This window comes from Rhineura floridana, chromosome 11 (genome assembly GCF_030035675.1).
Source record: "Rhineura floridana isolate rRhiFlo1 chromosome 11, rRhiFlo1.hap2, whole genome shotgun sequence".
Lineage (NCBI taxonomy): Eukaryota > Metazoa > Chordata > Lepidosauria > Squamata > Rhineuridae > Rhineura > Rhineura floridana.
The window spans coordinates 34467342-34480489 of NC_084490.1; the positions used below are offsets into that span (position 1 = coordinate 34467342).

At 42.7% G+C, this 13148-nt stretch overlaps 1 protein-coding gene across 1 annotated transcript; it reads right to left on the reverse strand.

Moving 5' to 3' along the window:
• Positions 1-10564: 10564 nt before the first annotated feature.
• On the reverse strand, positions 10565-12374 carry LOC133367887 (olfactory receptor 13G1-like). Its single transcript, XM_061591973.1, has 2 exons — positions 12361-12374; positions 10565-11477 (listed from the first exon to the last, which is right to left on the reverse strand). The coding sequence occupies exons 1-2, from the start codon at positions 12372-12374 to the stop codon at positions 10565-10567; spliced, it is 927 nt and encodes a 308-aa protein (XP_061447957.1).
• Positions 12375-13148: the final 774 nt, after the last annotated feature.

Consider the following 13148-nt stretch of genomic DNA (forward strand, 5'->3'; position numbering starts at 1 on the left):
TGTTAGGGGAGGAACTGAACAGGAGAAAAGTTGGCAGAAGTAAACTGTTGGATTGTTCATGTGCACAAAAATATGTTGCATATGATTTGGAATTAGTTGTCGAATATAAAATTCAGGCTTTCTTAAATCTGTATGCATAATAGCTTTTTATGTAAAATACATACAAGTTGATCCTAAAATCTTCCTCTTTATTACTGGCTGGTATTTTGAAGTGGAAACCATGTGACTCAATGGACACAGGAGTGATGGGGAATTTTAGGGGTTCACTGTACCAGAGGTCCTGAAGAAATGGAGGCTTGAAGCAAAAAGCTGCACAGGCTTGTAGCAAAAAGGTGGGCCTTTATTCAATAAGGAAACATGCACGGTCAGACTCCCATGATGTTGGTGCTCTGCAACGTGGTGCTGCATGCCTGGAGTTTTATACATTTCAGAACAAAGAAATTAGCATTAACCAATCATGAGTCTCCAACCAAGCATTACCTAAGCATTAAAGCCAATCAAAACGTTCACAGTAACTTTCATCCCAGCACAGTTCTATATTCCTGCCTTAATTCCTTGAATAGTAAAGGGACTGTTCTGTTCCAGTCCTCTTCCTACTTATCTTTTTCTTGAGCTAGTAAGTATGGTTACCATGGATACTCCTCATACCAGTTCAGGACAGTACCAAGGCTGAAGTTAGCTGGCCTGCTACTTCTCTATTTTATTGAGACCCTATACGTTGATACTATATTTTTGTTTATATATATATAACACAAAGGTTTGCAGACGAACGCAGCATACTGGGTCAGGACAGGGTTGTTTCTCATCAGGAACAGAGTAGCTCACTTGGCAGCTTCCCCTTCTAAGAGACTTATTGTGGCCCTGTTCACACATTACAGTCAACGAGTGTACAGATTAGGGGTATTCACACGTTACTCTGTACCCAGGTAGAAGCCCCCTGTACCTGGGTACAGCTGCTCGTGAGAAAGAGTGTACACATGGTGACTTCAAAAATCACCAAGTGTACAGGCATCCTGAAAAAAGCTGTCTTCTGCTCATGTGGTGATTCTCCCTGCATGCTGTCCCCGTGGAGCTGATCGTGAGCAATCCGTTTTTCTCCCCGGGGACAGCCTGAGCCTTGTACCACCACCACCACCAGCAGCAACAGCCAATCAGAAATGGGCTGAAGAAAAATGGCAGTTGCTGGAGCCAGGGAGCGGGAAAGAAGAATAAAGCTAAAATGGAGGCAAGTGCAAGGCAGAGGAAAGGGAGACCAGCCTGAAGCAACGAAAGAGCTTGAGGGAAGGAAAGAGGCAAAAAACGGGGGGGAGGCAAAAAATGGGGGGAAGAGGCAAAAAACGGGGGAGAGAGGCAAAAAACGGGGGGAGGGGGGAAAGAGGCAAAAAACGGGGGGAGAGACCTTTGAAGGACTCACTACAATTTTTAAAAAGTCTACTCAGAAGTAAGTCCCATTGAGTGCAATGCTTCTGTGTGCTGGCAGTGATTGAATTTGAGGAAAGGAAGGAGAAAAAAATGGGGGAGAGGGAAAGCTTTGGAGAATTCACATTTGAATTTTAAAAAGGTCTACTCAGAAGTAAATCCCACTGAGTTCAGTGGGGCTTACTCCCAGATAAATGGAATGACTAAAAATGTGAGAGACTTGTCAGGAAGCTAGAGCTAGGTTTTTTTAAAAAATTTTTTACAAACTTAAATGGAGTTTAAGCCTCTTGTGGGCTCAGGTGAGTGAAAACTGCTGTCTTGAGAGAAGGGCAGAAGGAAGCAGTAATCAGAAAACTAGTGAAGAGATAGAAGGGCAGAGATTCTGAGGGCTCACAATATAATTCCAAAAACATTACTCAAAAGTAAGTTTCACTTAGTTCAATGGGGCTTACTCACAGGTAAGTGGAATTAGGATTGCCTAAAAAAAGCAAGTGTTCTGTCAGAGAAGCTAGAGCTAGGCAAGGACTTACATTGTTAATTTTTACAAAGTTAAGTTTGATTACATTCCTAGTACAATCCTAACCCCATGTTTACTCTAAAGTAAATCCCATTCAGTTTGGTGGGACTTACTCCCAGGTAAGAACCATTAGGATTCCAGCCTCTTAAAAGAAACAGTTGGGGGGGGGCAGAGAATGGAAGGGGAGTTTGTCTCTGTGTCTGTTCACAGTCCAGTCCAGTCCTAGCCATGTTTACCCAGAGGTGAGTCCCACTGAGTTTAATGGGGCTTACTCCTGAAGTGAATGTGAATATAGAATTACAGCCTTTAACTTCTAAATTCAATCCTTTCCTTTAAATACTAGGTGATTTATCAATAAATATTATAAAATTTATAATGTCTGTTAAATGTGTCATCATGTGACTCTTATTGTTGCTTGTTACGAGTAGTACACCTACAATTCAGGATAGTGCCACAAATAGATTCCAAAACTTGCTCCAACCTCCCTGTGCAGGTAATGAATAATAGCTGCTATCACAACTGCAATAATAAAATAATTTAATAGCTAGGTAACACATTGCTCAGAAATTATATATATAATTTCTCAAGTAATTGTGCAAAGGATTGTAGCCTTAATCTTATTTAATGCCTTATTTCCTTTACATCTCAACTTTCTTGCGAAGAGCTCAGTGTGGCATACATACACACAGCACCTCAGAATAGCCCTATGAGGTAGTTTAGGTTGAGAAGGTGACTAGCCCAAAAATCACCCAGTAAGTTTCATGGCTGAATGAGGGTTTGAATCCAGGTCTCTCAGGCCCTAGCCCAGTACTCTTATCGCTACACCACACTGGCCTTTGCAGAACTTGTACGCTACAGTACCTCTATAAATCCAATATAAATTATCCACTATACTTCTCTTCCTTGGTCTTCTAAAACCTATTGAAATCAATGGTAAGGTAAGTTCTGTTGTGTGCTTTCTATTTTCTCCTAAAGGTCAAGAAAGAGAAATATGGCCAAGACTCTTCCAATAATTTGGTGACATAGGTCAGTAGTGATACGGGGGGGGAGAGAATACCAGTGGCACAGAGATGGCAAAGTTGGGGGTACTTTGGTGGAATGCAGCACAAGCTTGCAGGTGTGTGCCCACCTGCTGTAGGATGGTGGTGTCACCAGCTCTGAACTTGCAGGCACCTTGCCCCATTCAGTGAGTGACAATGCTGCCATTACTGAGAGAGCACTGCTATTGCAGAGTCTGGGATCCACCCTGTGTTTTGCTAAAACCTCAAGAACCACCAAGTGCAGGCAGCTGCAAAAGACATATGACTTGTATGAAAGAACATGGTGTCTCTGAGAAGCTGCTGAGTACAGGGTTATCAGAACTGAGATGAGCTCACAGTCTTTCCACACATACATCTATTCCTACTTTACACAAGTATTCTTAATTTCAGTTGTCAAATTTCCAAACAGATGTGTGCCCTTTTGTTGCTATTGTTAAACACCTGGAAGCCAGAAGTGCTTGCCAATTGACTACAAATCTCCCAGGGATCTACCAATAGATTACAGTCTATCTTCTGGCCATCCCTGCACTAATTCATTTGTATGGGCACAGACCTACCTTGCAGGGTTGTTGTAGCATGGTTCAAAAGAGTGCTTGCAAGAATGAAACTACAGTAGCAGAGGTAAGACTCTTCAAAACATTGCCAAAGAAGGCATTTTCAAAAAGGCAATGTCACCTTTCTACTGTGTATCCAGAAATTGAGAAGAGAAAAATGGTGGATTTGCTCATCTCTGTGCAGCTCTTACCTTCTATGTCAAGTGTCATGCATCAAAATTAGACACACCTGATGGTCAAACACATGATAATGGCTGCCTCCATTAGAAACTGCTGTCAGAAGTAGTTGCATCACATGGTTTTATGGTAACACAAACCTGCCTTGTAGGTTTGTAATGTTTTGTTTGTTTATTTATTATTTGATTTATATCCTGCCCTTCCTCCCAGCAGGAGCCCAGGGTGGCAAATACTCTATGGTTAGGATGGTTAGACTTCATGGTTAGACTAGATCAGGATCTAATACTCTAGATCAGGATGGTTAGACTTCAGGTTTTTTGTATTGATTTTATTATTATTATTATTACAAAAACCCAAGATCCACCAACCAGAGCAAGCCACAAAATATATGCTCTTAGAGTTAAATAATTCTTAGCTCAGGAATTTGTTTGGAGTTCCAAAATTGAACTGAGCTCACAGTATTTCCACACAAAAATCCACTCTGATTACCCCCCACTTTCTTCATTTTAGCAGTATAATGGCGGGGTGGTCATTTTCTTGTTTTCATTGTGAAACAGGAGTCTGAAATCCTCACTGATCTTCTGTGAGTCATCCTGAGATACACCAATACATTTTGATCTACTTTCTGCCCACCCTGCATTTAAAGTGCTATCTAAAAGCTAAATATTATGACATAGATCAGCGGTTCTCAACCTGGGGGCTGCAAAGTAATCCAGAGGGGGCTGCAAACAGTAAAGAAATTAATTATTATTTTTTTTAAAAAAGTCTTTACTCCCTGGACACTGTCTGCTCCCCACTGCCACTGTAAATGACACCTCCTTGCTCCAAATGAGAGGGGAAGACTTTTGCTGAAGTGTTAGAGCATCTTTCAGGTGCACCAAAGGTATAAAATACATGGCAGACACCAAAGGAGACTGAGGGTGAAGCTACCAGAAAGAAGAGGGAATTACTACCACTGACCACCGTCTCCTCACACTAATGATGCCCCGCTCGCTGCGCAGCTGATGAGTGGGGCATGGTTGCAGATGGGGGCGAAGCTGCCGCCTCCATCTTTGTTTGTGGCAACATCGCGCGTTGCACGTATTGTGTGCGTGTGATGTGCAGTGTGGAGGGGCGGGGCTTTGGGGCTTATTTAAGTCCAGCCGCCCCTCCTACCTTACACGGAGTGCTTCAGATTCTTCTGGGAGGGAGCAATCAGGAGACATGTGGGCCCAGAAGTAGTGGGGCACTATCTGTGTGATTGGCTGTTCAGGGGTATGGCAGATTTTGGGATGCATGTTAGCACCTGAGGTCACAGCTTATAGTATGGCTATGTACCTGGGGATTCCCTTGACAGCTGGGAGTAGGGATGATCTACCCCAGTCGGAGATGGCCATAAGCCTATCCATTGCCCTAGTGTGATCACCAGCTCTCGGAATGCTGAAAGGGCTGTAGGAGCTGTGCAAACATGGCCTATTCTTGTGAACTGTGTGCTGGACTTCCAGTAGATTTCATTGCCCCCAGCATGCTCGCCAGCTACCACAGAGCAGGTAGGGCAATTCAGGAATTCTGGTCCGGCAAGGGCTATGTGCCAGAATGGCCTTTTCCGTTGTGTCACCCACTGAAATTCCCAGTGGATGGCAGGAATAGGGGCCTGTTAGTCCAAGCACTTCAAGGTATGCTGGTGGGACTTTCCGTCATAGCTAGGCTGGTGATTTTTTCCCTATCCCCGTCACCCTTTCTCACTGGACATTTTATTGGGTATGGTGAGCCAGTGGGAATATAGTATGCTTCTCCGGCTATGAAGCCAGACTTTCCAGGCAGTAGCCCTTATGCTGGGCTTTTTTGGAGCTTTTAGGATAGGTAAGGTGATGGCTGGATCCAAGTGAGACCTGTCTTGACGTGCCCTCCAGCTATCAGATGTCTCCGTGGATGGGGGGGTTGTGCCCATATACAATTGTGAAGGTCTCAGACGGACCAGAGATGTATGGGGCAGACCGTACATTGGCCAGGGGGATCTGGAGAAGGATATTTATTCCCCAATGCAAGCGAGGACCCCCTCACAAAATACCAGTTTTGGGTGCTCACAAAGCGGGCTTTTACAGCTGCTTCTACGGCAGCAGGTCTTGGGTTTTCCCAGGCAAAGGTGCAGGCTGTTGGATGCTTGTCCTCAGGTTTATAAGGTATATTCACCCCTTTTAGAGGGCCTGGGAATTCGGAAGCCTAACAAGTTATAATTATTTTGACAGGCTGCTGGACGGGGATGGACCAGACACACATCCTAATAGGCGGCCTCAGCATAGTCTTCTGGGCAGCCAGGAGGGCCTTGAGACCACGCATGGGCTCACAGTTGGGCCTCAGTCGATGGGCTGCAATACAGTGGCGTGGCCAGAGAGGAATGCGTTTGGATAGGCTCCTACCCACTTTATTCCAGCATAATTCAGTACAGACGGTTTCACAAGTGGTGGTCCTTCCCCCGGGTGGCAATGACCTCAGTTGCTTGACGCAAGACCCACAGATCGCTGGTAGGTGATGACATGCAGTTTGAGACGCTATGACAGCCTCTGTTATTTAAGGGCAAGACCCTCAGTTGGCAGGCATGGGACAACATGCAGCTTGAGAGGCTACGACAGCCTCGGTTACATAAGGGCAAGGCCCTCAGTTGCCTGGCATGTGTGACATGCAGCGGAGAGGCTGCGACAGCCTCAGTTACTTAAAGGCAAGTCCCTCAGTTGGCAAGCATGTGTGACATGCAACGGAGAGGCTACGATGGCCTCAGTTACTTAAAGCCAAGTCCCTCAGTTGGCAAGCATGTGTGACATGCAGCAGAGAGGCTGCGACGGCCTCAGTTACTTAAAGCCAAGTCCCTCAGTTGGCAAGCATGTGTGACATGCAATGGAGAGGCTACAACGGCCTCAGTTACTTAAAGCCCAGTCCCTCAGTTGGCAAGCATGTGTGACATGCAACGGAGAGGCTACGACAGCCTCAGTTACTTAAAGCCAAGTCCCTCAGTTGGCAAGCATGTGTGACATGCAACAGAGAGGCTACGACAGCCTCAATTACTTAAAGCCAAGTCCCTCAGTTGGCAAGCATGTATGACATGCAGCGGAGAGGCTACGATGGCCTCAGTTACTCAGGGCAAGGCCCTCAGTTGGTGAGCATGTGTGACATGCAGCGGAGAAACTACGACTGCCTCAGTTGCTCAGGGCAAGGCCCTCAGTTGGTGAGCATGTGTGACATGCAGCGGAGAGTCTACAATGGCCTCAGTTACTTATGGGCATGCTCCCACGCAGGATTTGGAGAACGAAGGCTAACCGGCAGATTCGGTTGGCTCTTCTTGGGCATGGGGGGTTAGCCATTCCGCATCCCTATTCAGCATTAGAAGGCATTCACCTGTCAGATGCAGGTAACGACATATTTGGGAGACCTGCAGAGGTGTCTGCGAGAGCTGCTTCTCAGCAGTGGGGTAAAGGGGGACTAAATAGAGATTTGTCCCCCTTTTGTGGCAGGAAGGTGCGGGAAGGGAAATAGGTAAGGACAGCTAGGTGGCCCCCTTAGGCACCTTTGGAGCTGATTGGCGGTTCCGGAGGCCTGTCTGTCAGGGCTTTACGGCTCGAGGGCAGGATATGGGCTGCTTCTGGGGCCAACTTATCCTCATCTACCCAGGGGTTATACGGCCCCGGGTGGGGATGTCGTGGGAAGGCCCCCCTACTCACCTACAAGGTGTGGCCGGGGTAAAGGGTAAGCAGATGAGCTTGCCCTTGCCCCAGCAGGGGCTGGTCGCCCAAGAGCTGTGTGGCAAGCTACTTGCTTATAGACAGTTCCCGGACCTAGGTTTCCCTCTGCAGGTCACTTTAAATTGGGTTTTGTTTGCTGTAATTTAATAAAGTGGCCCTTGTTCAACCCAAGCTGATGTCTCTGTGTCTTATTTCGACCCTCGACTGCAACCACTGCTGCTGATGCCCTTACTCAGAACTAGAGGGCTTTTAGTGAAGCAAAAAGAAGCAAGGCTGCAAGCAAAGGCTGCTTTCCCCCTTCCTTCCTGGCAGCCAAGCTGCCTTCCTGGAGGGAGGTCACAACATTTTTTGAGCTTATAAAGGGGGTCCCGTACTCATAAAGTTTGGGAACCACTGACATAGATCATAAAAAGAGATACGGATGATCACTTTGATACTGAGCTACAAACATTTCTACTGAAAAACCATAAAAACCACAGCCCAGAGCTTTCGTGTTTCCCAAATACCAGGAAAGGTTTTCAAGGGGACAGAGTATGTTACAGTGGGAGCAGTAGGCTGGAAAGCCCAATTGATAAAGAATTTTCCCCACATTTATATTTTGAGTGTAGTTTTGTGTGTTAAAACGCATGATATCCTCAAGAAAGAATCAGGTGTACCATTTTGGAAGAATAGTTTCAGTTTATACTCTTTTAAGCAGCTTGTTTTTGTTGCAGTCCCCTCCTCAAAATATTTTCATATATATATATTCAATATATTTAGGTCTGCACTTTCACACATTTATCTATGAGTAAGTCTTGTTGATCTCTATAGAACTGTATAGACATGTATAGGATTGTTTCATGAAAGCTACATCAAAAACTATGCATACTCTAATAGCAGGCAATGAAAAATGCAATATTTTAATAACTGTAATTATGATAGTTACAGGTATTTTATTTTTAAAAGTTGGTGCTTTGATTTTAAAAACTTAAGAATCTGCAGGAAAAATGAAAAGAGTAAAACTACATTCCTGTTTCTGCGAAAACTCTTTCTATTGAATGTGTATATAACAGACTGTACACCCATTGACTATTACATGTGAATAACTGTACGAGTGTACAGCCCGACTACTTCTGTACCCAGGTACACAGACTGTACACTCGTTGACTGTAACGTGTGAACAGGGCCTCTGTGTACCTGGGTACAGAAGTAGTTGGGCTGTACACTCGTATAGTTATTCACATGTAACAGTCAACGAGTGTACAGTCTGTGTACCTGGGTACACAAGTAGCTGGGCTGTACAGTCATACAGTTATTCACATGTAACATGCAACGAGTGTACAGTCTGTTATATACACATTTGCTGCCAGGGAAAGAAAATGGCTTCAATGACACTTATTAAATGCACCATTGAAGCAATTCTCTTTTACTGGCAACAAGGCAAGGCATGCTGGGTTTGTTATACTTCCTGAAACTGTTTCCTGTCAAGGGGTGTATTCAATAGAAAGAGTGTTGGCAGAAACAGGAATGTAGTTTTACTCTTTTCATTTTTCCTGCAGATTCTTAAGTTTTTTTTAATCAAAACACCAACTTTTAAAAAGAAAATACTAACCTGTAACTATCATAATTATAGTTATTAAAATATTGCATTTTTCATTGCCTGTTATTAGAGTATGTATGGGTTTTGATGTAGACTTTCATGGAACAATCCTATACATGTCTATACAGTCCTATAGAGATCAATAGGACTTACGCATAGATAAATGTGTGAAAGTGCAGACCTAAATATATTGAATATTTATATATGAAAATATTTTGAGGAGGGGGCTGCAACAAAAACAAGCTGCTTAAAAGATTATGAACTGAAACTATTCTTCCAACATGGTACACCTGATTCTTTCTTGAGGATATCATGTGTTTTAATACACAAAACTACACTCAAAATATAATTGACTATGTAGCCATGTGAAAAGAGAAGTGTCAACAAAGTCATGGTCCACCTGAGAGTCTTGCTCAATTGACATGGTATCTGAGCAATCCTCCCTACAATGTGGTGCAAGAGTGGGATATGAAAACAACAACAATATAATCATAATTTATCATCATCACCACCACCACCACCATCATCACCCTCCCTTCAACAGCAGATCTCAGGATGGGGTACAACAATCTCAAATTCAGTATTAAAAACAGATAAGCAGTATTAAAAAACAGAGGAATATGCTGGGTCCCACACTGAATAAGAAATGAGTTAAGAAATGCTATTATCCTGGTGTTTAAGCAACTGGGGATGCTCCCAGAACTGAGGTAATATTTGTTTTCCTAGCTGAGGTAATGCAGAACTTAAGCTCAGTCATGGCACCTCTCATGGCAAATGACACTTCCCTAACACCTACATACAGGAAAATTAGCAATCAGGCTTAGAACAGAAGAATATACAAACTGATTACAAAAGAGACAGAGGGTGATTAGTAGTCATTAGTATGCAAGTTCTTACAAGAGTTAAAAGATTGACCATACAGTGAGCATACAAATTGGACTTTGCAACCTTGGGGTTAAATTCAGGAGATGAAGAAGGGAGAAAGGCTAAAATTAAGATTCTTTATGAGCAAATGATTGATTGCCTATAAAGACTCCCCTGTGCCTTTGCAAAACTTTGTAGTGAGACAGAGATGGTATTAAAGGCAAAATCGAATACCATAAAGACGGGATTGAGACTATGGAGAATGACAGCTAATGTCATCTCCCAAACAGGTAAGAAGTCAGGCAAAAGAGGGCTGGGGCAGTGCACCATTTGCCTCTGTAGGCCTGCCTCTTTTGAGATTGCTCATGAGAAGTGCTACTTTTAAAAAAATATGCATACATACTCAAGTCAACTTGAATATTCTGAGACTTGTCCATGTTGGCAAAAAGTTATAGCACACATACAAGGGGCAGGGACTTTTCTGTGTTGGCCCTCTATTTATAAAACATGATCCCCAAAGAAATTGCATAACACTAACCAGTGACTTTTGGAAGGGCTCTCAACATTTGTATTTCTACCTACTTTTTACTCATTGTTTCCTCAATGGAAAAGTTGCCCAATTACCCCAAAACAAAATAAACACAACTTTCAATATAATACTCTACTCCTGGAAACATATTGACATATTCTTGCTTAACTCATGTGAAGAAGACTTTTTTGAGAGCTGCCTTGACATCCTTATTTCTTAGAGTGTAGACTATAGGATTCAGAGTTGGTGTAACCAATGTATATAGGGCAGCAACCATTTTGTCCCGTTCAAATGAGTAGCTTGAGGCTGGACGTATGTAAGTATAGATGACTGTGGAGTAATATAAGGTGACAACAATGAGATGTGATGAGCAGGTGGAGAAAGCCTTTTTCTTCCCTTCAGAGGTCTTAATTTTTAGGATTGCCCTAACAATGAAGCAGTAAGATAAGCATGTTAGTAAGAAGTCCCCCATAGCAAGGAAGATGTCTGCTGTGAAGACCCAGACTTCATTGATTTTTACTGGGCTGCAGGAGAGTGCCAGAAGTGGAGGAATCTCACAGAAGAAGTGATTGATACCATTGGGGCCACAAAAGTTGAGCCCCATAATGAGTCCTGTGTGAATCCATGAGTTAGTAATTGCTATGAGGATCACCACTGTAGAGAGAGCTATGCATATCTTCTTGTTCATTATGGTGATGTAATTCAAGGGATGGCATATAGCTACATAGCGATCATAAGCCATGACAGTGAAGAGCACCATCTCAGCTCCTAAACACCATGTGAAGGAATAGAGCTGGATGATGCAGCCTGAATATGAGATGTCCTTGCTGAAAGTTGCTATGTTTGCCAACATCTTGGGAATGATGGTGGAGGTGCAGACTATATCCACCACAGCCAAATGGAACAGGAAGAAATACATGGGCCTGTGGAGTTTGGGATAAGACAAGATGGCACAAATAATTGCTAGGTTTCCTATCAGGGCAACAGTATAAATGCAAAGGAAGAGAATGAATAAGAGGATCTGCATCTTAGGCTGCTCAGAGAGGCCCATCATCATGAATGTGGTTACACAGCTCCTGTTCCTCAGTGCAGCTTTGCCACATGATCTGATGATAAAAAAGTGCAGTAATATGAATAACATTAATATGAATGCATAGTTACCAAAAACTGTGTGGTTAACTGTGTTAAGAAATCTAGCTACTTGGGATGGCTAGAATGCACGTCAGCTGTCATAAACAGCACTGTTTCACTAAATACTTATTTTTAGGCTAACATTTCCATAACTCAGAATATATGTTAGTGATGGGTTGCAAATACTAAGACAAGATGATTGCATCTACTGAATAGACAAAAAGAGAATATACTTACACATAATCAAAGTACTGTTTTTCCATGTCTGTGGTCTTTTCCACGTTTGTGGTCTGTTAATGTCTTAGCTTACTTCTGTTACCATATGACAAAGATAATGTTCCAATGCTGTGTACAGAGGGATATTGTGTCTGCAGACAGAGTGTAATATGGATGAGAACATGCCAAGATAAGAGTGTAGAATGATATATAGGTGGCCATTGGGACAACAATCTCCAAAGGAACTCCATTGTGGACTCTGTAGGATCAATTAAAATTCTTGATCGTCTTAAGAAAAACAGCATCCTTCCTGTTCCATTCATCATAATTTTGTTTTTACTTGTTGAGTTCTTTTTAGCTGTGGTAATGACAACAGACATAATAATACCTCCCAAGACAAAGCAAAACATTGCATCATTTTTATCCATTATTTTCTCCAACTCCTGGGATTGACCTACTCCCAGTGCCTTACTCAAAGTGAACACATTGTTTCCCCTTTTGTCCCATGCCAAGTATATGGTGGTGATGTCTGATGTGTTCTCCATGGATAACTGGACTTTAACTAGACTTTTTGTGGCACAAGGATTTCAGGTGCTTAACATAATGAAAAAGCCAGACAATCTGTTTGCCATAAATATAGAGCCATCATAGTATCAGCAACAACAACAACAACTTCATTTATCAATTAGCATGGGTGCCTTTGGCTGGATATTTTTGTTATAAACGTTTAAGAGTAAATTTATGATGTTTTTGGAGGGTGTTTCAGGAACCATAGAACTTTTTGTATTACTCTGTTAGGTTGGAGACAGTTTCAGCTTGGATAGTCCAACAACACAAACCTCCTCTCTACAGCTGCAGAAAGTCTGTATCTGCTGCTTCTCTGATGCCTGGGGTGAAAGAAGGATGAGCCTGAAGAAAATGTGGATGGACAAGACCTAAAGTTTGGGAGGAAAGGTAGGATAGAAAGAAAGAAAGAAAGAAAGAAAGAAAGAAAGAAAGAAAGAAAGAAAGAAAGAAAGAAAGAAAGAAAGAAAGAAAGAAAGAAAGAAAGAAAGAAAGAAAGAAAGAAAGAAAGCCTTCCATTCTTTGGACATGTCCTCAGAATGGGGATTAAACAATGCCAGCCATGGAACTGCTATCGTTTATTCCTTTCCTTTTTATTTATTTATTTTATAGAAAAAGTCTTCCAAAGAAGGGAAAAAAATAGCACAACAGGGTTTTAGATGAGCCAGTTTGACCACCTTTGATTCTCCCTCTCCTAAACAATTTGGATGACTCTATTAGTTGCCTATTATTTCTTTTGCCTTCTAATATGTCCAGTACTTTGGAACACTTCTAAAGAACACCAGTGTTCTGTTCAGGAAAATGATGTTCAACTAAAATCCAATGAGAGAAAATGTCATCTC